The sequence below is a fragment of the Hippopotamus amphibius genome, chromosome 10, assembly GCF_030028045.1.
Source record: "Hippopotamus amphibius kiboko isolate mHipAmp2 chromosome 10, mHipAmp2.hap2, whole genome shotgun sequence".
Taxonomy (NCBI): Eukaryota; Metazoa; Chordata; class Mammalia; order Artiodactyla; family Hippopotamidae; genus Hippopotamus; species Hippopotamus amphibius.
Genome location: NC_080195.1, coordinates 52,302,858 through 52,324,972, shown reverse-complemented (window position 1 = coordinate 52,324,972; position 22,115 = coordinate 52,302,858). Strand labels below are relative to the sequence as shown.

The following is a 22,115-nucleotide window of genomic DNA, read 5'->3' as shown; positions in this document are numbered from 1 at the left end:
CACATCTCGGGACGAATAGAAAATAAAAATGTGCACCTGTCAGAACAGGTCAAATCTGGTTTAAGTGAGGTAACAGCAAAAGGTTTCAAAGCAAGATCAAGAGAAGTTAAGCCCCCTGACCAGGTAAAAAGACAGAGAAGACAGACCTTGTCCAACTCTTATCATGATTCCCTTTTCTGTTAGAAGGGTTTTCAACCTGGAAAGGATATAACAAAAATCCTAATAAACAAAATGCAGCCCAAGGAAGGTGAGGGAAGTCTATACATTTTAAATGTCTTTAAACCCAGAATCTATAGTCCAACAAACACATTCTAAAATGGATTACAGAAATTCAGTTTACAAATATTTAGGCACTAGAAATTTCCTTAGGTCTTAAAAAAAAAAAAAAAAAAGATTTAATTTCCATCTTTGACAGAGTTTCTTTTTTTGATGGAAAAAATCTGAAAGTTTTCTTGACATCAGCAAAGCATTTTACTTAGTTTTCATAACATTATTATACAAATGAGTATTGTAAGGTTGGTCTGTAGATAAGAGACTAGTTACTCAGAGACCATCAGAAGAATAATCCCCAGTAAGCCTTGCCTAGTCCCATTTAACTTATTTTATCAGTAACTTCAGAAAAGGCCCCAAACAAAAACAAAAACAAAAACAAAACAACAACTAGCAGGCTCTACCTTCTCCTGTTTGAAATATTTTATCAGTTGCTTGGATACAGGCAAAAATTGATGTGTTTATGAAATGTGCAGATGACAAATAACTGTACAGAAAATCTAACATTCTGCTACTTTAGGATATATTCAGGATTAGGATTTTAAATCCTCATTAGTATGGAGGGGATGCCAGCCATCAGTAAAATCTGAAGGACTTTTGCATGTAAGAACTGGGTTGGTTTTCTATAACCCTAGAGTAGGATCAAAGAACGAACGAGGTATAGGGGGACAAATTTCTAACAAAGTGACACAAAGATGGAATGCATTACTGAATATTCCAGTTATTGAATATACACAAGCATGGGGACACTAGTTCACAGTAGATAATAAGGAAGGTGAAATGAAATCAGTGGTTTTCAAATGTGTTTTAACAGCAGAACCACTGCACTTGAAGAAACGTTACCAAGAAGACTAATATATAAAACAGAGAGAAAACTGCTCTAGCTGAAATCCCAAGCAATTTCACACTTAACTCACCTGGCACTGGATCAGATTATTTCTAAAGTGGTTCATATGTGATTAAGTGAAACTAAAATTCCTCAAGATTTATTACTCTAGATAGTCCAGATGAATGGTCTCCCAAATGGAATGAATGGGAGGATCTACTGGGGGTGTAGAGAAAAATCAGATATAAATATCAAAATAAAAAATTACACCTTATGAACTGAGAGTAGTATGTGTATTTTCAGGAGTTTCTTATGTTAATTAGAGCCAGGGCCAGATATAATGCCCCCAGGTACTGAGGTATTTTAAAAACAATTTAAAAGAATGAAAGTTTTTGAGGGAAAAAAAAAACCATACCCACTAATTTAACACAACTGTTTTAATTTTTGTATATTTGTATCTAGCTCCTATCCACACACAAATACACATTTTGGAACAGTTACTAACATGGTACGTAAGATTTTTAAATTTTCTCTACATAAATTGAGATGACTATTTCCACAAATCTAAGTTTCATAATAATTGTCTTTCGTGGTTACATAAAAATGGAGATTCCATAATGTACTGAAATATTTTCCTACTGTTGACCATTCAGATCATATTGGCTCTCCTTTTTGTGATTGTTTTAATTATTCCTTTTCATATCTCTGTACATGGTAGCTTTTTTTTCTTCTATTAGATGTATCCAGAAGTTAAGATCCCTAAAGTGGGATTAGTGAATAAAAAAGTATGAACTCTGCTCTGATAGCTCTTGTTGTACATAGTAATGCTTTCCAACAGGTCTTTATCAATTCACCTGCAGTCACTACCTGAACCTTGAACACAACACATGGGAAAAGTAGTTCAAACATCTGCAAAGATAGTTTCCTCAGTATTAATATTATTAAATTGACAGAAGCTGTCTTTACTATTTTCAAGAAAGGTGAGAAAAATAGCTATTACTGTGATATTCTATTGTACTGAAGTTTCTTTTGGAGAGGCTAGAGAATAACAACTATATATTCCCAGAATAATCTCACCTTTAGGCCATGGAATAACCTTTAGGTCACAATGTGGAAAAGTAAAGGTTTATGTTCTTTGCTTTTCCAGAAGTGGCAATATAGAGAATAAATTGAGATTTCTGCCTACAGTGTATTTAAAATTAATAAGACCTAATATCTGAATGCCATTTAATAACTTTGGCTACCAAAAGAAACTGACTAAAATCCAAAAATGTATTCCATGATAATACAGTCAGTATGATCACAGTTGATGGCATCTTCGTCATTCTACTTTGTTCTTCTGCTTTTATCCTACCTACTTTAGGATGTAGCTTGGCTCCCAGATCAGCATGAATGTGGCAGAACTCTGTTCGTATTTAAGCCAGCTATAAAAGCTTCCGAGGCAGCCATCTAGGAGCCTCTGTATCCTGATGATCTTGCTCAAGATACAAACATGTTTGACAGAACTGAACATCATTGGTGCCAGGCAGCAGCAGGAATGCTATTTCAACAGATCAGATGATAATTTCAGGGTTATGCTTCTCCTCTGAATTTGTATCTTAGTGATCTAAGTCCAATTTTAGATGACTTAGGAGGCACACTCCCAGGCCAGTCAAAGTAGGTATTCTGTTTCTTGTTGACATGGTTTTGTCATAAACTAAAAGTGGCTCCAGCTCTAAAATACTATTTTGATGTATATTCTCCATTAAATTGACTTAAACTAAGCAAGCCAATTATTTAGTTAAGAGGTATGTATTGCAATTAATTCACCCAAAGGCATACTGGGTTATATTACTGTGGTGCTGCAGCTAGGGTGGGTGGTTAGAAATTCTAATTTTGATAATTTTAAATTAGAAAAATTTCCAGGTTCAGATCTTCATGGTCTGAGGCTTTGTAGCTTAATAGTTTACTTTTTCGTACCTTGGAGCAGACCCAGAAATGCTCTGTGAGGAATGTTTCAGCCATGTGAGCAGGCAGTCACTCCCTCACTGCTTGGGTGGAGAGATGAGGTGTCCATCTATTCAGGTGAGGAGAGTCACAGATTCTTTCATAAGAATGATCCTTTTTCATAAGAGGCTGGAGGTCAACCTGCCTTTCACATGGCTGGTTTTTAACATTTCTGGATCTGTCCTTACTTGGCCATAACAATAATAAAAATAGTGTAGCAGTTTCCTTTCACTGAAGGTCTACCATGTGACCAGGCAAACACTTTGTACATTTTATATCTTACTTCTCACAACTCTATGTAATGGGTATTTACTATTCCTGTTTTATGGATAAAGAAACTGAAGCTAAGTGAGACAACAAAGAGTGTGTATATTTTAAGGTTTTACTAAAGAATGTAATTTATACTATCAAATCTTATTTAAAATACATGTAAAAAAAATAAAATAAAATACATGTACATGCACATACTTATATATTTACTTAAATACAAGTGGCTGCTAAGGTCATACAGTCAATCCCTTCATCTAGATAAGCACTTCCTAAGGTATGTTTGGTGACATTACTTGGCTCTCACAACTTTGGCCCCAAAGAAAACTGTTTTCCTTTAACTATATTGTGGTATTATGTATGCCTTTGGCTTACACTGGCGGGCACTTTAAAAAGGATCCAAATGGAACTCACCATTATATTTATTGTTGAAATGGTGACCAGAACTTCATCTACTCTATCTCTTACAGTACCAAATCTGTGGCCCCAAAGGAGAAATACTTCTCAAACAGCAGGGTCAGAAACACTTAGCTTCTCTTAAGATACCAGTGTGCTTTTAATCTAACGAACAATGGGAAATTCTTAACAGATATCATTTATCTATTTTAGTCACTAGGAAGCTCAGAGAAATATCTGAAATCCCTTCTGGTAACTATTAAGATACTCAAGGCATGCATTTCTTTAAACTAATTTTAGTTCTGCCCTTAGCCTACTATTCCTCTATTAAATTTCTCATACCCAGATTTACTTCAATTTTAAAGTAAACTCTCAGGATCAAAGCCCAAAGTCAGTTTCCATATTTACACTGAAATTTGATTTCAACAGCTATAAAAATGTATACACTGCAATAAAATATTTTTTGATGACTACTGTGACCTGTATCAAAGCAATATCAAAATCAGGTTATATATTAGGTTCCCACCAGGCAGACAATTTGCCCAAAACCTTAGTTGCAACCATTAACTAGTTCAGTATTTCACATTAAGAAAATCATTTAAAATTACCCAAAACTTGCCAATCATAATTCTCATTATTATTCATAATCTAAAAAAATTCTCAGAAACTAGCTGAACAAGTAAATGTGTTAGTTTGGGATTAGGGCCTTATTAAATGTTTTGAACAGTCAATGCAATCTAACCTGGGCCAGTGAAATTAAGTTTATTAATAGCTCATCTAAGCAATTCTGTCTTCCTTCTAAATAGAGGTCATAGTTAAAAACAAAACAAAAAACTATTTTTACATTTAAAAAATTCAAAGCACATTTCAGTACATATTTGATTTCTACCATATTACTCAAGGAGAGCATTGTCACTCATTTTATAAATTGAGAAAACTAATAAGACATTACTAAAACTAATAAAGTTCAAATGACTTTCTCAGGGTAGCAGGTGCTGATGAAACTAGAACTAGAAAAGAGACCTTTCTTTTCGGACTTTTTCTGGAATGATGATGGGCCATGGATTAGAATGAAATGTTTTAAATCTCTATTAGCAACATTCTAAAAGATTGAGATTGGACAGGAACAAACAACTCTGTGTCAGACAATAGGTGATAGATTTTGACCTTACCATTGAATGCTAAGAACTAGTAATGCAAAATTTTATCTCCTGGAGTATAAATGCAATAGATGATTAAATAAAAATGGAATCAGCTCCTGACATCTGCTTTTGGTGGCAGGGGTACCAAATTCTGAGCCCTACTGTGCTACCTATTATATTTCTAACTTCATTTTGGCTGTCCTTTGGAGGACAATTCACTTAAGGGTTGGGTATTTTCAGAATATCTGTAATGACAATTATTCTCACTAAATCAGGTCCCAATATTAGCTAGCTACGGAACCAGCAGTGTACCTGAGCTCTAACTCGGGAGACTATCTCGGCGTTTTTTGTGTTTTTTTTTTTGGATAGACAAGATTTAGTCATATTCTGATCTAAGCCTAGCTAAATGTATTTGGATTGCAGTTTTAGTCCCTTCAAATGATTAAATTACACCAATCTATATTAAATACTTCTTGAAAATTTGCCTCTCCAGTATATTAATATAATTTACATTCAGGGTGATGAAATTAAAGTGAATTATCTTCAATAACATTACATTTGTATAGACTGTTTTCTGCTATAAGCATCTCACTTGATATATATTATTCAAGAAATTATACAGAAAGCATGACTTTTAAAATAAGAAGGTGACATCACTTAATATTATAAGATATTTATACCTTAATATATAAGGTATTTATGGGGTCCTTTTGTGCTTTTTGGAAATTAAGGCAACATTTTATTCACATTTAATCATTTGGCTATGCTATGTTTTTGATACTTGGAAGGCCCTAAATGGTCACATTCATCAAATGAAATAAAATGGAGACAAAAACAGATGTGTTTTTATAGATGAGACTTATGTATGCTCACCTGAGGCTGCTGTGGTATTTGAAGGAGTTGAAGCAGCTGCTTGAATCCGAGCATGAGGAGGAATAAGGATGGTAGCTAGAGGTGGATTACTTGACAGTTCTAGAGAAAATGTAAGATGCATGTGTTAGAGTGCACTTTTAACTTTTACGTGAAACTATTTTATTGGTAACACTAAACAGAAGATACGGCATTAAAATACTGGTTTAACAGAAAAAAAGACAGATAAACCTACATCTGAAAGTAAATCATGAGCTTATAATTAACATATAGAGAAGTCCACAGAAATGTTGTGATACATAACAAAGGCACTATCTGCTAAAATTAGGGTCTCTCTGAGAACTAAAGATAGGCTGGGGAAAGATATTGGCCAAAAGTTTGAGGGTAAGCACATTAATAAGACTTACTCGATGGCAGTTAAGATTTACCCAAACAGTAGTGGGAACAGGACTTAAGAAATATCAGTTTAAATTCTCACTGCTTTTACTTAAAATGTCTTTACTGAATTCTATTTTGCTTTTTAACCTAGTAAGGTTGTTACTTTTTAAAAGTTTGAAATAGGCTTTTATCTGCATGTGGAAAGTTTCTCTCTGCCAACTGTATACAAACTGTTTTCTTTAAAGAATCAAGTTCTGTATATGAGTCTTGAGAAAAAGATGATATTGGACCTAATAATATAAACAACTACCGATACGTGGTGGTGAGCTTGTACATAAAAGCATCTGGTGTTAACTTCAGATAATATGACTGTTCTTCCAGACAGCCTAGGATAACCCTCGTTTTTTCTTGTAGTTCTGGCATTTAACTACTGAGTGCTCATTTCCACTCTAATAAGTGTTGCTGTTAATAATTCTAATTATTATCCTAATAATTATTATTCTAATAATTTGAAGAAATAATTACAGGACCTTACTAGCTACAGGAAAATGTTATCCTCTGAGCTACAAGCAATTCACAATTACGGCATGGACTAAAAAAAGTTAGGAAATAGCGTTTTCTTTAAAGTAAAATTCACATAATATAAAATTAATCATTTTAAAGTGTATAATTTTGTGGAATTTAGTACATTCACAATGTTGTACAACTATTACCTCTACCTAATTTCAAAACATTTTCATTATCCCAAAGGGAAACATTTAAGCAATTACTCACCATTCATCCCTCCCGCCAGCCCCTAGTAAGGGAAGTATCGTTTTAATGCAGTACTTTAAAATATTTTCTGGTACAAAGCCGCTGGCAATATTGATTTACTCAACTTGGTGCCTTAATATCTAAATTTTGTACTAAATCAGATCCTAATGACAACTAGATTCTAGTAAAAAGAAGCAACATGCTGATGTCAAGATATATGAAAAATGAATGGGAGAAAAAGCTCAAAACTGAGAAAGGACTACTTTTTATTTTTCCCCTTAAACGAGAAGACTTAGAACCTTCCCTGAGTTGCAAAACCATTGCCCTAATGATCAGGCCTGAAGAGATGTTGTTTTCTCATACTCAGCTTTAGTAGCTGTTTCATAGATTTTGCTTGTGTGAATGAGGAAGCTTCCATGTATTATAGCACTGTTTCTACACTACAAGTCTGTCCCTTTTGTGGGGAGAGCCTATGGGCACTTCTATCGGGCTGTCACAAGTGGTCCACAATGCTTGTACTTTTTTTTTTTGCATGCAACAATCACAACCTACTCCCAATCTCCCTGTCTATCCATACCACTGAATAGTAAGGAAATGGAAGCAATGGTTGTGGATATAAAATGCAGTGAAAGCAAGCAAACAAACAAACAAACAACAAAAAAAAAACCCTAACCAGAACACAACAAAAAAAAGGATGGCATTTTGGAGGACAGAAAGAACAAAGCAACAGACTTTTCCAGAATCAGGGGACGTGTACACATTCTTAAAGGCAGAGAATAAGGTGTGTAGAAGAGAGTGAAAATGAAAAGTTGATATTTATTCACTAAACATGTGTGAGACTCAAGAGTAGGGAGATAATTAAGGAAACAAGGAAGCCCATAATATTAAAGTGGGGCTAGCTATGGAGAAGAGGTGGGAAGAATAAGAGATTTCGCTACCCCAGAGACATGGTTCAAAACAAAATGGCAATAGTTTCAGGTGATTTCTTCAACCAACTGAAGATGCCATAAAACTACTTATTAAAGAAAAATCACATAGTAGTTTATCAGGAAATATTATGAATGTTTTGATGGTGTATCAATCATTATGTAGTTCACCATCCAAACATAATGTACAACTTGAACAAAAGCAAAATGAATTTTAAAATAGCTATCACTAAGCCAACCAAGACAGGTATCAACCAATCAAAAGGTTAACCAAACTCACCTAACTAAATTTTGCTGCACTGTTTACACTAAAAATTATAGAAGAAAAATTCCCATGAAAAGACTTAAAATTTCTATTTTTCCAAATATAAGATTTCCAAATTTATTGATAAGAAAGGGCTTTAAAAAAAAAAAAATTTGCAGGGGTGGGGGGTAGGAGTACAGGTGGGAAGGGGTATATATGTTTGCTCAAACTGTGCTGTATGAAAGCTGAGGATAAATTTGAGAATAGTAACCAATATATAAACCAGAAGGAAGAAATCAACCCTTTATTAACTAGACCTACTCTTAACAGTGATAATAAAATACTAATCATAAGGTAGAAGGGAATCTTTCTTTGTTATCTTTGAAAGGGCTCAACCTGCAGACCCCCCAGAAAGGAGTCACTGAAAGAGATAAACTTTCTTTTTCTTCTGCAAGTAGTCTGAGGTCTTCATGTGTGTATCAGGTCTCTTAAGAATAAATGAAATTGCCAGTGGTTGTCTATATAGTTAAAACTGTTCTCTGCCACCCCCCCGCCCCGCCACCCCTTCGTGAAAAGGTTTAAATGACTTAATGATGGCATGGTACTTTTTTTTTGAGGAGTAATTCAAAAATTACTTGATCTTAAACACACTGAATTCTAACATTGCTTATTTGGATATATATATTTTCAGATGAACAAGTAACCCCATCACAACTGCTTCTTTCCCAACAATTTCAAAGTGCCCAGGAAATCTCTGACCAAGTTCCTAACATTGACTACACACTTCATATTAATTCAGAAAAGTAAACAAACACTAAACTAATCAGAAGATCAGACAAATAGTAAACAAACTGCAAGGCTTGTTCCTGCTGCTCAGGAACAATGGCAATGTTTCATGTGTGGACTACACGATATCTGCACAGTCCCATAACTACTTTATCTTGAAACTGCCCGAGAGAGCACCACAATTTATACTCGTCTCCCTAAAATGTGTGAATGCATTTTGTGTACTACATTTATAGTAACGATACATTTAGAAGTTATCTAGCAAAATGTCAATATTTTTATAGTCCTGGTGATTAAAAAGAATAAATTTTGAAACTTGAAAATCTTACACTCAGAACTCCATTCTTGACAAAATGTAATAAATGTAGCATTACTATAAGTTGTTTTATCCAACTAAAAATAACCTTTCTGAGCATCTGAAGATAATGCGTACTGTTAATATGCTGAATTCTGCAGGAACCAGTTTGTGTTTTCTTTGTATCCATTTATACCATAATTTTGCATATCTCATCCTTTCATGCATTATGTTTTAGCTTTATTTCTCATTTTTTCTTTGTCTTTCTGGAGTCAACTCATTTTTACAATCAGAATTTTGGAGCTGTAAGTGTCCTTGAATATTCTTTAATCCAACTACCTCATTTTTTTAAATTAGGAAACTCTGAGATAGTACCTTGGCTAAGGTCTGCACCTAGTTATAGAGAGACTGGGAAGGAGACTTTAGGTTTGACTTACTCCATATGCAATACTGCATATCTTTATTGCCTTGGTTATAAATCACATACTACCAGCATTCTGGTCTGTCCAAACTACACACAGAACTTTAAGTCAAGATATTAGTTTTTCATTGTTTATTCCTATACCATTCCACATTCTCTCCAGTAATACAGTGGAGGTAGCAGAGCCACTCATATCTCAGGGAAAGGGAAAGTAATTCTCATAAATAATTCATAATTTAGATCTTAAAATTCTGAATACAGTCAACATTATATGTTAGTAGTACTCTAGCTGCCTGACCTAAAATTAACCTGCCCCCTTTTGGCGGCACTCATGAATTCCTACACTCTCCCTGCAGTGTATCTCCTTGGTTTAGCTTTCAATACAGAGATGAGTACAGCTTACCTAGAAATTTTAGTTTTCTAAATTATTTATAAAATATTAAAGAATAATTCTGATACCAATTCTTTTGATAGGTATAACAGCTCCATCTCTCATTTATTTACCAGAATAACCTACTTATTTATACCCAAATGTCCTCAACTCCATTTATAGAGATCTTTTATAGCCAGTTTTCACAACAGAACACAACAGAAAAACAGGGATAGCCATGTGAAAGATTTATAGTTAAGTTTTTTTTTTTAAAGGAGGGCCACTGCAAATTAGAGCAATTTATGAGTTTCTCTTTAGGATCTGATTCATAACCTACATATAAATCAAGAGTTCCTATTTTATGTAAATTTATTCTTGATATTATAAATTATAATAAATCTAAAACCGAAAAGCCCCTACTCAAGGTAAGAATATTAGAAGATACTTTATTACCTCAAAGTGATTGAAATACTATTTCCACTTTATGTTTTTAAACTTTTCATTTTATATTGGAATATAGCCAATTATCAATGTTGGGATATATTATGCCCACTTTAGATGTCGCTGAGGGTAAGGCAGGCTAGAAGAAAATGCCCAGGATATGGAAAGCCAGGTAAGCAGGTGGGTTGACCATGTTTCTGTGTATCACTATTTCGTAACAGGAAAACTGGTTTAAAAACCATTGCTATAAAGATATGGAGCCTCCTAATTATTATAAATAATTTACAATAGATTTTATAAATAAGTAGTCTACTGCTGTCAAATGAAGGAAGTATATAATCCTTTGGTAAGCCCACCTTCTGTAACACTTGCTTTTGTTGCCCACCACCAACTTGTCCTCAGTCCCGTTTTCATCACTTCCTTTTATTTAATACAATCTTACACTCATTTAAAAAAATCTCTTTCTCTGATTCTTTCCCCATTTCCTTCTGTTTTCTCTTACTCTTCCTTTATTTTTTTTATATTAATTAATTAATTAATTATGGCTGCATTGGGTTTTCATTGCTGCGCGTGGGCTCTCTCTAGTTGTGGCACTTGGGGGCTTCTCTTTGCTGCCGTGTGCAGGCTTCTCATTGAGGTGACTTCTCTTGTTGCAAAGCATGGGCTCTAGGCGCGTGAGCTTCAGTAGTTGCAGCACACGGGCTCAGTAGTTGTGGCGCACGGCTTAGTTGCTCTGCGGCATGTGGGATCTTCCCAGATCAGGGATCAAACCCGTGTCCCCTCCATGGGCAGGTGGATTCTTAACCACTGCGCCACCAGGGAAGTCCATCTCTTACTCTTCCTTTCACTGTGTTTTTTCCAGTTGCTTTCTGGAACCCCTCTGCTATCTCATCATTGTTTTCCTCATGTCTGGATACTCTTGTCCCTGCATTCCAAGACATCCGCAGTCTGCCTGAGTTTGCATGTTGCCTTCTGGATGCTCCAAATACCCTGTTTTAACTCTCATTTAAGTAGTCCCCCCTTCCTCTGGCCTATCCAGTAAGTTACTATTCATTTCCCCACAAAACTACCATTGCCTCAGATAACCCAACTAATTGGTAGAGCAGCAGACTCTACAAACTAAGTCACACTAAGGTAAATGGTTTATAATCTTTACTTACACCTGCCCCATCCTATCCTATGCCCTCAGGGGGACAATGCTTACTAAAATAATTTTACTTGGTAAAAATCTCATAAAAATTGGACAGAAAATTGGAATTGGGGATGTGTGTGGTGGAATTAGTTGAAGACATCTTTAAACATGCAAAACCACCTATTTTCCAATATATTTCAGCCTTGGAATAGGTAAGGAACTGGTAAACAAAGAGAAACTTGATCTCTGTTGGGATTTCCTGGTTCTATTTGCTTCTTAAGATCTGATTCAGTTATGTCCAACCTTTGAGATCCAATGACCAAGGGAAAGGGAGAGATGGGTATGGTATACTAAAGGTCTGTCCTGGCTTCCAATGCCTGGATTCAGATAATACTGTCAGTCAGGGGATCCTAGAACACTGAAGCCCTAGTGCCAGAAAAAAAAAGGGAGGGGTAATAGTCTCCTAAGTTACAGATCCAGAGGTTTAGAAGGTTCTCAAGGTTTTCGGCCCCATATCTGTTCACCTCTCTTCTCCCTCTAGCTGATCACAGAAACACTTGTTTTGATTATATGAAAGTAATACTAATTACCATTTATGGTTATTTACTCATGGCACAATAACAAATATCAAATTGTAGTTAGCTGTAAGTTTTGCTATATTTTACTCAAGTGCTTAATCTTCATAGTTCTATTCATATGGCAGATTTACTTTACTAGTTAAAACAACAGGATCAACAACTAGAGAGAATAACAGAAATGCCTAATAAGTACTGGTTGCATGAATTAACACATACTGTGTATATTTAAAGTGCCATGTATCAATCACTCAAACAGTCACTGAGCACCTACTATATGTAGATCAGGGATTACCTTTAGCTCATCTGGGGAAAGTAGTATAGACTTCACTGAAAATTTGCTGTGAGAATGGAGGAGGGTTTTATTCTACCTACAGCAGAACCTCACTAATGACACCCCCCAGCCCCCCACCCCCACATTTCCTATCTCTGTACTCTCTCTAGCTATACAACAAACTGGAAAGTTAGCTCTCCTTCTTCAACTTCTTGAATTCCCCAGTTTTATTCTGATCATTCATTAATTGCTATTAATTAGTATGTGCTTTAAAATTGCATCTGCACAACAGTTACATCTTTGCCTTAGTAAATAATAAGATGACTATTTGCAAAGACTGCTCCAAAATCAGAATATGGAGGATCAAACAGAAATAATACAAATTAATGACATCAAATAATACCTCTTTCCTGGACAGCTGTGTCGTTATATAGAAAAGTATATATTCAAGTATAAAAGTGATCTAGAAGGACAGGGAGAAAATACTACTAAGTGATCATAGTCCAGTTTCAGCATTTAACAACTTTAATAAAGGAGGGCCATATTACAAAATGATGTCATGTTCAATTTAATACATTTAGTTTTATGAAAAAACGTTTCAAGGATGTATCTACTGGGTCCATTTGAAGAGACAGAAAGATTCATGCACGTTCTTTTCACTGATATCCACAGAGTCACATAGAGTCTGCTAGCCATAGAGACTGCATGTCATGTCTACACATCCAAGTATACACATACACTTCAACTCCTCAAAGTCATATGCACATTCAGACATACACAGAGTCATATTCATATCTGATATTCTGGGCAAATATAAACAGTTGAATTATCAAAATTAAACATTCTTCATTCCTTTTTAAAAACATAAATACTAGATATGCGTGAACAAAGCCTGAATTAAATTATTTACTGAGGCTTTTCTTTACTTTAGTTGATTCTATTATTTAATAATATGAAAACTGCCCACTTACAAAAGTCCTTCCAATATTTTCGAGACCATATTCTAAAATCGAAACTAATTTTTTTCATGTTAATTTGTTTTATGAATGCAGTTTATTAGAGAACAAGTAAATAGCATTTACCAGGTTCTAAATCATTATATTGTACTAAGTCTTAGGATCACAATGAGATACCACTTCACATCCACTATGATGGCTATTAAAAAAAAAAAGGGAGCGGAATTCCCTGGCGGTCCAGTGGTTAGGATTTCGAGCTTTCACTGCCAAGGGCATGGGTTCAATCCCTGGTTGGGCAGCTAAGATCCTGCAAGCTATGTGGCGTGGCCAAAAAAATTACAGTATTTGTGAGGATGTGGAGAAATAGGAACCCTTGTAACACTGCTGGTAGGAATGCAAAATGTGCGAGCCACTGTGCAAAATGGTTTGGTGGTTCCTTAAGAAATTAAACACAGAATTACCATATGACTCAGTAATACTCAAAAACACTGAAAACAAGTATTCAAACAAATTCATAGTTGTACACAATGGTCACAGCAGCACTATTCACAATAGCCAGAAGGCAGAAACAAACCAAATGCCCATCAATAGATGAACGGACAAAAAAAATGTGGTATATCCCTATGCTGTGGACTGAATGTTTGTGTCCCCCAAACTTCATATGCTGAATGCCTAATCCCCAATGTGATGGTGTCTGGAGGTGGAGACTTTGGGAGCAAATTAAGTCATGAGGGTAGAGAGAGCCCTAATGAATGGGATTAGTGGTCTTATAAGAAGAGACACAAGAGAAGTGATCTCTCTCCACCATATGAGCAAGAAAGTAGCCATCTGCAAACCAAGAAGTGGGCCCTCACCAAACACTGAATTTGTTGGCATCTGGATCTTGATGTTCCCAGCCTCCAGAATTGTGAGAAATAAATGTTATTTAAGCCACCGAGTCTATGGTATTTTGTTATAGTTGCCTGAAATGATTAAGAGATATAATGAAATATTATTCTGCCATAAAAAGGAATGAAATACTGATACATGCTACAACATGGCTAAGCCCCAAAACATGCTAGGTGAAAGAAGCCAGACACAAAAGGTCACACATATTATGTGATTCCATTATATGAAATATCCAGAATAGGTAAATGCATAGAGAGAGAAAGTAGATTGGCAGCTGCCAAGGGCTGAAGGAGGGATTAATGGAGACTGAGTGCTTAATGGGTATGGAATTTTCTTCAAGAGCAATGAAAATGTTTTGGAATTTGAAAGAGGTGATAGCTGTACAACATTGTGAATGTATTAAACACCACTGGATTGTTTACTTTAAAATGGGTCATCTTGTGCTATGTGAATTTTATCTCAGTTTTTTAAAAAAAACTTAGAAATTCATAAAATAACAAACTCAGTTGTTTTAAATTTTAAATTTTATTTTCTTTAGTAATAATGGAAAATTTATTAGCCAGTGAATAAAGAATCAAATGTAATTACTTCAAAAATGGTGCATGTGAACAGCAAAACTGAATCCTAGATTTTTAAATCTGATCAAATAAAAGGTTTAAGCAGCATCTAAGTTTCCATCAACACATACAGGTGCACACACACCTGAATATGTATCAAAATATGTCTTAATTTAAGGAGAATTATTCTCCAAAATGAATCCATCATAAATATCATCTTGTATGCATTTGAGTTTCTAAGTTGTTCACTTGACAAGGGGCTGTTTTGATTTGTGTGTTTTGAGAAACTTAGTGTAGACGAAAACTCCATCAAGGTTCCCTTCAAAGTTGGGGAAACTTTAAAGTTACCTGACAGAAATGGTAAAAAAAGGAGGCAAAGAAATTTAACACTGACTTAGTTTCTGATGCCAAGACTCCACAGTTCCACTGGGTGTCATTGTATACAAAAGCCTTTTAGATGCCATTTAAAAAAGCAATCCACTAAATAATTATATTATGCAGACAATAAACATATACCCACAGTACAAAAGGGAAAAAAACGTATCATGCTATGTAAATGGATACATGTAGAATTTCCAAGGCCATCTCAGATATGAAGCACTCAAAAAGTGCTTCATGTTAAAAACTTTAGGTGATGTGACCTAAAAAACTGTATAGATGGTTCAAAAAGTAGCCCTATTGATAACAAAGACACAGATGTAAGAGATGCACATAGAGCGTGAAAAAAATTGTTTTATGAAATTTGAGATTAAAAAATTCCTAAACTATTATTAATTTTATATAATATATAATTTAAAATATATTCAAGTTAACAAAAAGAACCCTTTCAGGATCTTCTAAATGGGAAAATAGAGGATCACTTTATATTCAAGGATTACCATCATTAGCATTAGAAAAAAGAAAAGAGCTACACCATAAAATGCTAGAAATGATTATTTTGAACACTGAAAGTAATTATTTTGGGATTGTGATTTTAATTTTCTCTATATTTCCTCTGCATTTTCAACGTTTTCTTCCATCTACGGGTATCACTCTTGATTAAAACACAAGCAATAAGAATTAAAAATAAACTTTAAATAAAACTTATATGACATGGAATCAATGAATTTCTGTTCTGGAAAAGGCTGAGTCTCTCAGTCTACCTTCTGCCAAATTGGAATAATCTCATCTACAATATTTGACATCATCCAGCTTTTCCCTGATATACAGACCAATATTTTGAAAACAACTTGTTCCACCATCACCAGTTGAAAACTTCTTTATTGATTCATCAATAATTTTATTTAGTCTCTATTCATGCTAGAGGCTAAGGTCGTTGAGATATTTTTCTTAGGAGTCCCTTAAGTCTTCACTTTTCCAGGCTCTATATTCAATTCTACTCCTTTGTATACCCTACCTGGCATTCATTAACATTCTTCTTAGAGAGGCATAGCCAGGACTTAATAACATTCCAAATGATTTCTGATCAGCCCTAGTCAAAAAAAAATTTTTTTTTAAACATTTGTTTATTTATTTATTTGGCCATGCCAGGTCTTAATTATGGCACGCAGGATATTTGTTGCCATGTACAGGATCTTTAGTTGTGGCATGCAAACTCTTCGTTGAGGTATGTGAGACCTAGTTCCTCAACCAGGTATCCAACCCAGGCCCCCTGCATTGGGAGCGCAGTCTTAGCCACTGGACCGCCAGGGAAGTCCCAGACCTAGTCAAAATTAATAGTCCCAGGATATCTGAACATTTTTCTTTGATGAATGTAGACTACATCAGCATTGCTAGTAGCTACATAATATTGACAGCTTGAGATTATAGTGAACTGAATCATCCAAGTCAATTTTACCTGCAACTCAGTTCTTCCAAATCTAAAGTTTAAGCAATTCATTTTTCCACAATTTTAGAAAAATTTAAATATGGGGGAATAATTTGCTTTATAATAAAGGAAATATATCTATTTTCTGATCACAGAAAGCTCTCCATCGCTGTTCTATATTTTTAGCTTGAATAATCAATTGAAACAAGCAATCTATTTATTCTTTGTTTTTTTTCCTTATTTTATTTATTTATTTATTTATTTTTTGAAGTACACCAAGTTCAATATTCCTTGTTTTATGTATAGGGAAATGTACACACTAATGTTCAGTTTAGGAAGAAAATCACATCATCAGTGGCAGTGTGGCTGATGGAAAAATGAACACAGAAATGGTAAATAAATGACTATCCCTGGGCTTTTTAGAAATCAATGCACAAACTCAGTTTTCCTACCAGTGTTTTCTCAGCAGCAGCAATGATGCCATACCCCAGAAGGGACGAGAATTTCTCTTCTACATCCCTTATATGAGTTCTAAGAAGGGATTTATAGAACTCCAGTTTCCCCCATCTGTATGATATCTAAAATTACACAAATATAGCCACCAATTTATTTCCAGGTTAAGAAAAACTTGATACAAACCCTTGGGAAGCAAGAAATTTTAATATTCTAAGTTTCAGATACAAAGCTGAAGGTTAAATTGTACATTAGTCTTATCAGTAATAAACCTCACTCAGTGAAATTTCTATAACTTCTCCAGTGCCAATATTTATCATAATCTGCTAAAAATTAGAGAAGCTATGCCTATTTGAAAAATTTTACCTGCCGTTATTTTGTTCAAAACCATACAAGTGGTGGCCTCATAAGTGGTTAGACAGGATGCCTCCTCCCTGCATAAGTACCTAATACACCTACTTTTACCCCACACAGATTTCACAGAGCATCACTTCACACACATGTGTAACTTTCCCAGACCGGTAAAAGAATTAAGTGTTAGGAGTTACCTTGAGTGGTGAAGTTGAAGAGTGCAGGTGTGTCTCGCCCATTTGGTAGTTTGACATTTGGGTCCCGTAATTCATCAAAAAATGAATGTGCACAAGCTTCCAGTGGTGTCAGTCGGGCAGTTGGTGTATACTCCAGCAGACGGCTACATAGTGCAATTGCCTCCGGTGGAGTTCGGGGTCGGAAGACCTACAGTATAAAAAAAAGAGAAAGTACAATTAATGCTTCATATTAAGAATCTCAGCAAATTATCCTCTGAGTGCTGAGTTAATTCCCACCATGTACAAAAACATGGTTGCATTTGTGAAAGGAACCTTCTAGAATGAAAGGAGTTAACTGCATACGATTTACCACACCAGGGTGAACTGCTAGTTAAAGACTATATGACAAAAGCTCAGAGAAAAAAACTAGGGGAAATGGAAAAAAAAATCTATATATGCTAATCGTAAATCAGTACCATCAAACATGCACTCAAAATATGACAGGCACAAAAGAAAGCCTGGGTTCTGGAGGCAAGCACAACTAGAAGAATATAAAATTAATTTTAAAGTTTTGACTGCTGTGGCAATAGACAAAAGGTTGCCTCCTTTGCGTGATTTTTTAGTAGAACAATTATTGATAACGGACAGCACTGTTCAACTTTGGCAATTAACACCTTTGAAAAAAGAAAAGCTGTTTATTCTTGGTCTATAAATGTTAATGATTTGGTATTAACTATTCAATAAGCATAGCCTATTATTATTTGAAGAAATTCATGAATATCTAGAACTTCAAAAAATGTCCAAAATTGTTTTCTCAGGTGGCTGTTATCATGAACACGGCCAGTTTACCCTCATTTGAATAAATATTCTAGAGTTTTAATCAGGAAGAGAGAAATATATTTTTCGTTAAGAGCCATTAACTCACAGAAAAGTAAACTGAAAGTTATACTGAAGCAAAATGCAAGTAAATAAATTTGCTTAAAAAAATAGAAAGCTTTCTACTCATCTATGTCTTAAAACTCCTAATAGATAAATAAAACTATAAAACTCTGAAAAATATACTATATTCTAAATTATGGACAGTTAAAGAATAAAAGCAGAAGGGGAAAAACAGAAATAAACATAAGCAGATGGACAGAAAGCCTTTGAAACTAAAGAAAAATGAAACATATATATTCCTTGATAGGAAGAATAGAGAATCAAACAGAAGGTGTAGTAGTAGCAGTGGTGGAGGCAGACAGAGACATAAAGAGAAAGAGATGTGTAAAAATGAAGGGAAATAGACTATATGTGAGGAAAGGACATGTAGACTGTGATAAGCTACAGAGAAGTCTGGGAGGCTTAAGTTTCCTAATGAGACAGGCTCACATAACATTTGGCTATGTGCCTTAGGCTGAAAGCAGGAGACCTGGTTACTACTACAGAACTCATTAGATTATAAGAGAGTATTTATTTATAAGAGTACTTTCTATGGAAATCCTTTTTTTTTTCATTTTTACACAAAGTTTACTATTAATAAAGATATTTTCTATGGAAATTGAGAAATTGATTTGAGTAGGATATTAGAAATTTATTTCAGAACATTAAAGGCCTTAGTTAATTTATTTGGCTTATTAGAAAACCCTTGCTGTAAGGTCAAAAATTGTTTTCTTTATTCTTTTGAGTAATCTGACTTGCCTCAGTCAAGGAGTTAAGTTACTGTATTATTTGAAATGTTTAGATCTTTCACTGTTTTTAGTCATTTCCCTCTCCCTCTCTTACTTCCCAGTCAGAACCATAATTAAACTCAAAAGGTAAAAGAAAATAGTCAGTGGAAACATTTAGAAAACTTTTCACAAAAATATTAAGCACTACTGACATATTTTATCCCTGAGGGCAGTTTGCATTTATTTGACAGCATACGGATTTATTTTCCTAGCTGGTCTAATAAAAATGCCTCTGCACCAATATGGGAACACATAAACAGAATTAAAAGTACCACCATGAAAAGCAGAAATAAACATCTTGTAACATTCAAATGAAGGGCAGCTGGACAGTGAATGTATTTTAAATGAAAAAAATTTTGTGTTATTGCTATTAATAAACCAGTATTGAAAGCTTAGTTCTGATTATTAAAAAAAAAAAAATGTCATCCACATCTTTTTGGTTTCTTACTGGCTACAAGTGACCATCCATGTTGGTCACATATTTGCCAGGGAATCCTAACTCACTGAATCAAAGAGTTAAAAACAATAAAGAAATGAATTCACTACAAGTACCTAAAATCACGACTTAACCTGCCTCTTAAAAATGTATCCATTATTACTTTAAACCTCTCTTGAGAGATTCCTGATGAGAAAAGCCTTGGTTCAGTAATCTATGGATAAAGGTTAAGTGGAAAATTATGTGGGGTCAAAACTCAGTGTACCCAAAGTCCAGATTTCTGACCATAAGACAGGGTGTGGCAGCATGCAACTTTCAAAAATTACAGGCCAAACTAGAAATAGCTCTTCTGAATTACATTTGTGTCTAAAGAAAAAGAAACCAGTAACTGAGTACTGAAACCAGTACTGAGATTTGGCTTTTTTTTTTTTTTTAAATGGCCGCACCCTGCAGCATGCGGAACTTCCCAAACCAGGGATTGAACCTGTCCCCCTGCAGTGGAAATGCAGAGTCTTAACCACTGGACCACCAGGGAAGTCCTTGGCTTTTAATAAAGAAGTTTCTGCTGCTTTCCATTCCTTACTCATTTAAAATTGCCTAACATTCACAATATTTATTCTTATAAAAATAATAATTTTTAAACCCCTCAACTCCTAAACTTCAGCTTAAGATGTCAATAAATCACTCAGGAAACTCACCATCTAAATATACGATAAGCAAAACCTATACCATACAGTGAGAAAAACAGAAATCACAGCTACCTATATTGTTTTTATTATTATATTTCAATAATAATTATTTAGCCTTTCAAAAAAAGTTTTCCCCCTAGTTTTATAGACCTGCCTTGAAATTTTGGGAAAAAAAAATTAAGTACATACCCGGACTCCTGAGGTGAAATGTCCTGTTCCTGACGAATCCTAAAGATGAGAATGCAGTGAAATAATCCAAACAGGGGAAGTCAATCCAAAAGAGAATAGTCCAGCAAGGAAAAATATATCCAATGTTATAAGAAATCCATGGTGTGGGGGGGACATAGAAAATGTTTATACAGTTATAAACTTTAAACATCAGTCTCCACAGTAGCAAGTCCAAGTTTTAAAAATTATTTCACCACAGTGTATGCAAAAAAAAATTTGATTGCGCAATGGTGAGGCACAGTAAAGAAACATTTTGATTTTAGTTAATTATGTTCCGATGCCAGTGCATTTATTAAAAAAATACAAAACCAAAAAAAGTTAAAATCAAAATGAAATCTAGAAGTAAGGTTCCCAAAGTAAAGTATTTGGTCTTCTACGACCTGGATTCATTGTCCATTGACATGGCTGGGAGGGGGCATATCAGCCTGCTTTCAAAGATACAAGTTCCCAATTTGCTAATTTTTCTCTATTAATGAATTTCAGTACACAGTATAAACATTTTTTGCTGAATTATTAGTGATGAGAGGAAAGTAATAAATATATTTAATTTATATTACTACAGATTTCAAGCCAGATATTTTCAATTTGTGTGAGCTAAGAAGGATCAGGCCACCGCGGATTATTCTCCATTTTGGATTGACTTCCCTGCTAAGAGATATTTACTGACATTCTCATTATCTTAGGACTCTTCAGGAAATTGACATATCACCTCAGGAGTGCGGGTATAAACTTACTTTTCCTATTGTGGGCTTTGCCCCCTGATACCCTTGCACCCATTACTTAGGAAAAATAAAGAACATTCTTTCCTTTTTGGAAAAACTCACTGAAAAAAATTCTATATCTTTGAGCACTACAAATTCAACACAGTTCCATCTGCGAATATGCCCAATTCACCCACCAAAAGCTAAACAAAAATATATACAATGAACAATACAACTAAGGGATGGTCACAGTTATAGGTGACATGCATAGTAATGTACACCAACACCTAGGCACAACGGAGCCAATTATGTAAAAGGGAGGTAGTAGGGTCTATTATGTCTAGGTATTGAGAACAAAAAAATGGCAGAACTCACCAGTAGCTGTGAATTCCCTCGGCTATTCTAAGAGAATTTAACATTCTTTTTAGGATAGTTTCCAGTGGGGGAATTAAATATTTTGCAAAAATAAATAATCCGCGGATTACTTTTAGTCTGCAGACTAAAATTTAGTACACGGATTAAAATCCGGCCCATCAGGATAAAAATCTCTCATGAACTTAAAACACAACCAGGTGGACAAAAAATAGAAAACTAGACTAAAAAAACTGAGAGCACAAAGTAAAACTCAACTGGGCCAACTAACAATTAGTGCGCAGACTAAGTATGGCCAGCCAAGGACGCCAGCAAGGCCATGAAGAGCCCGAAACACCCCCTGTAAACTAAAACCAAAAGGAGATAACTAAAACAAAACAGAACAAAGCAAAAAATAAAGAAATAAACAAAAGAAGGAAAGAAAACAAAAGAGAAAGGAAAAC

The 22,115-nt window shown here is 34.7% G+C and overlaps 1 protein-coding gene across 2 annotated transcripts in view; it reads right to left on the bottom strand.

Annotated features, from left to right (window-relative positions):
- Positions 1-22,115, bottom strand: part of GSK3B (glycogen synthase kinase 3 beta) — a 194,071-nt gene that overhangs the window by 8,253 nt on the left and 163,703 nt on the right. Inside the window, exons 9-11 of one of the 2 annotated variants that reach the window (XM_057696192.1) lie at positions 20,561-20,599; positions 17,562-17,748; positions 5,761-5,859 (exon numbers count right to left, since the gene is read on the bottom strand). In XM_057696192.1, the coding sequence (XP_057552175.1) occupies positions 5,761-5,859; positions 17,562-17,748; positions 20,561-20,599 (325 nt within the window). The remainder of the gene's footprint in view (positions 1-5,760; positions 5,860-17,561; positions 17,749-20,560; positions 20,600-22,115) is intronic. The other variant, XM_057696193.1, reaches the window with a different exon arrangement.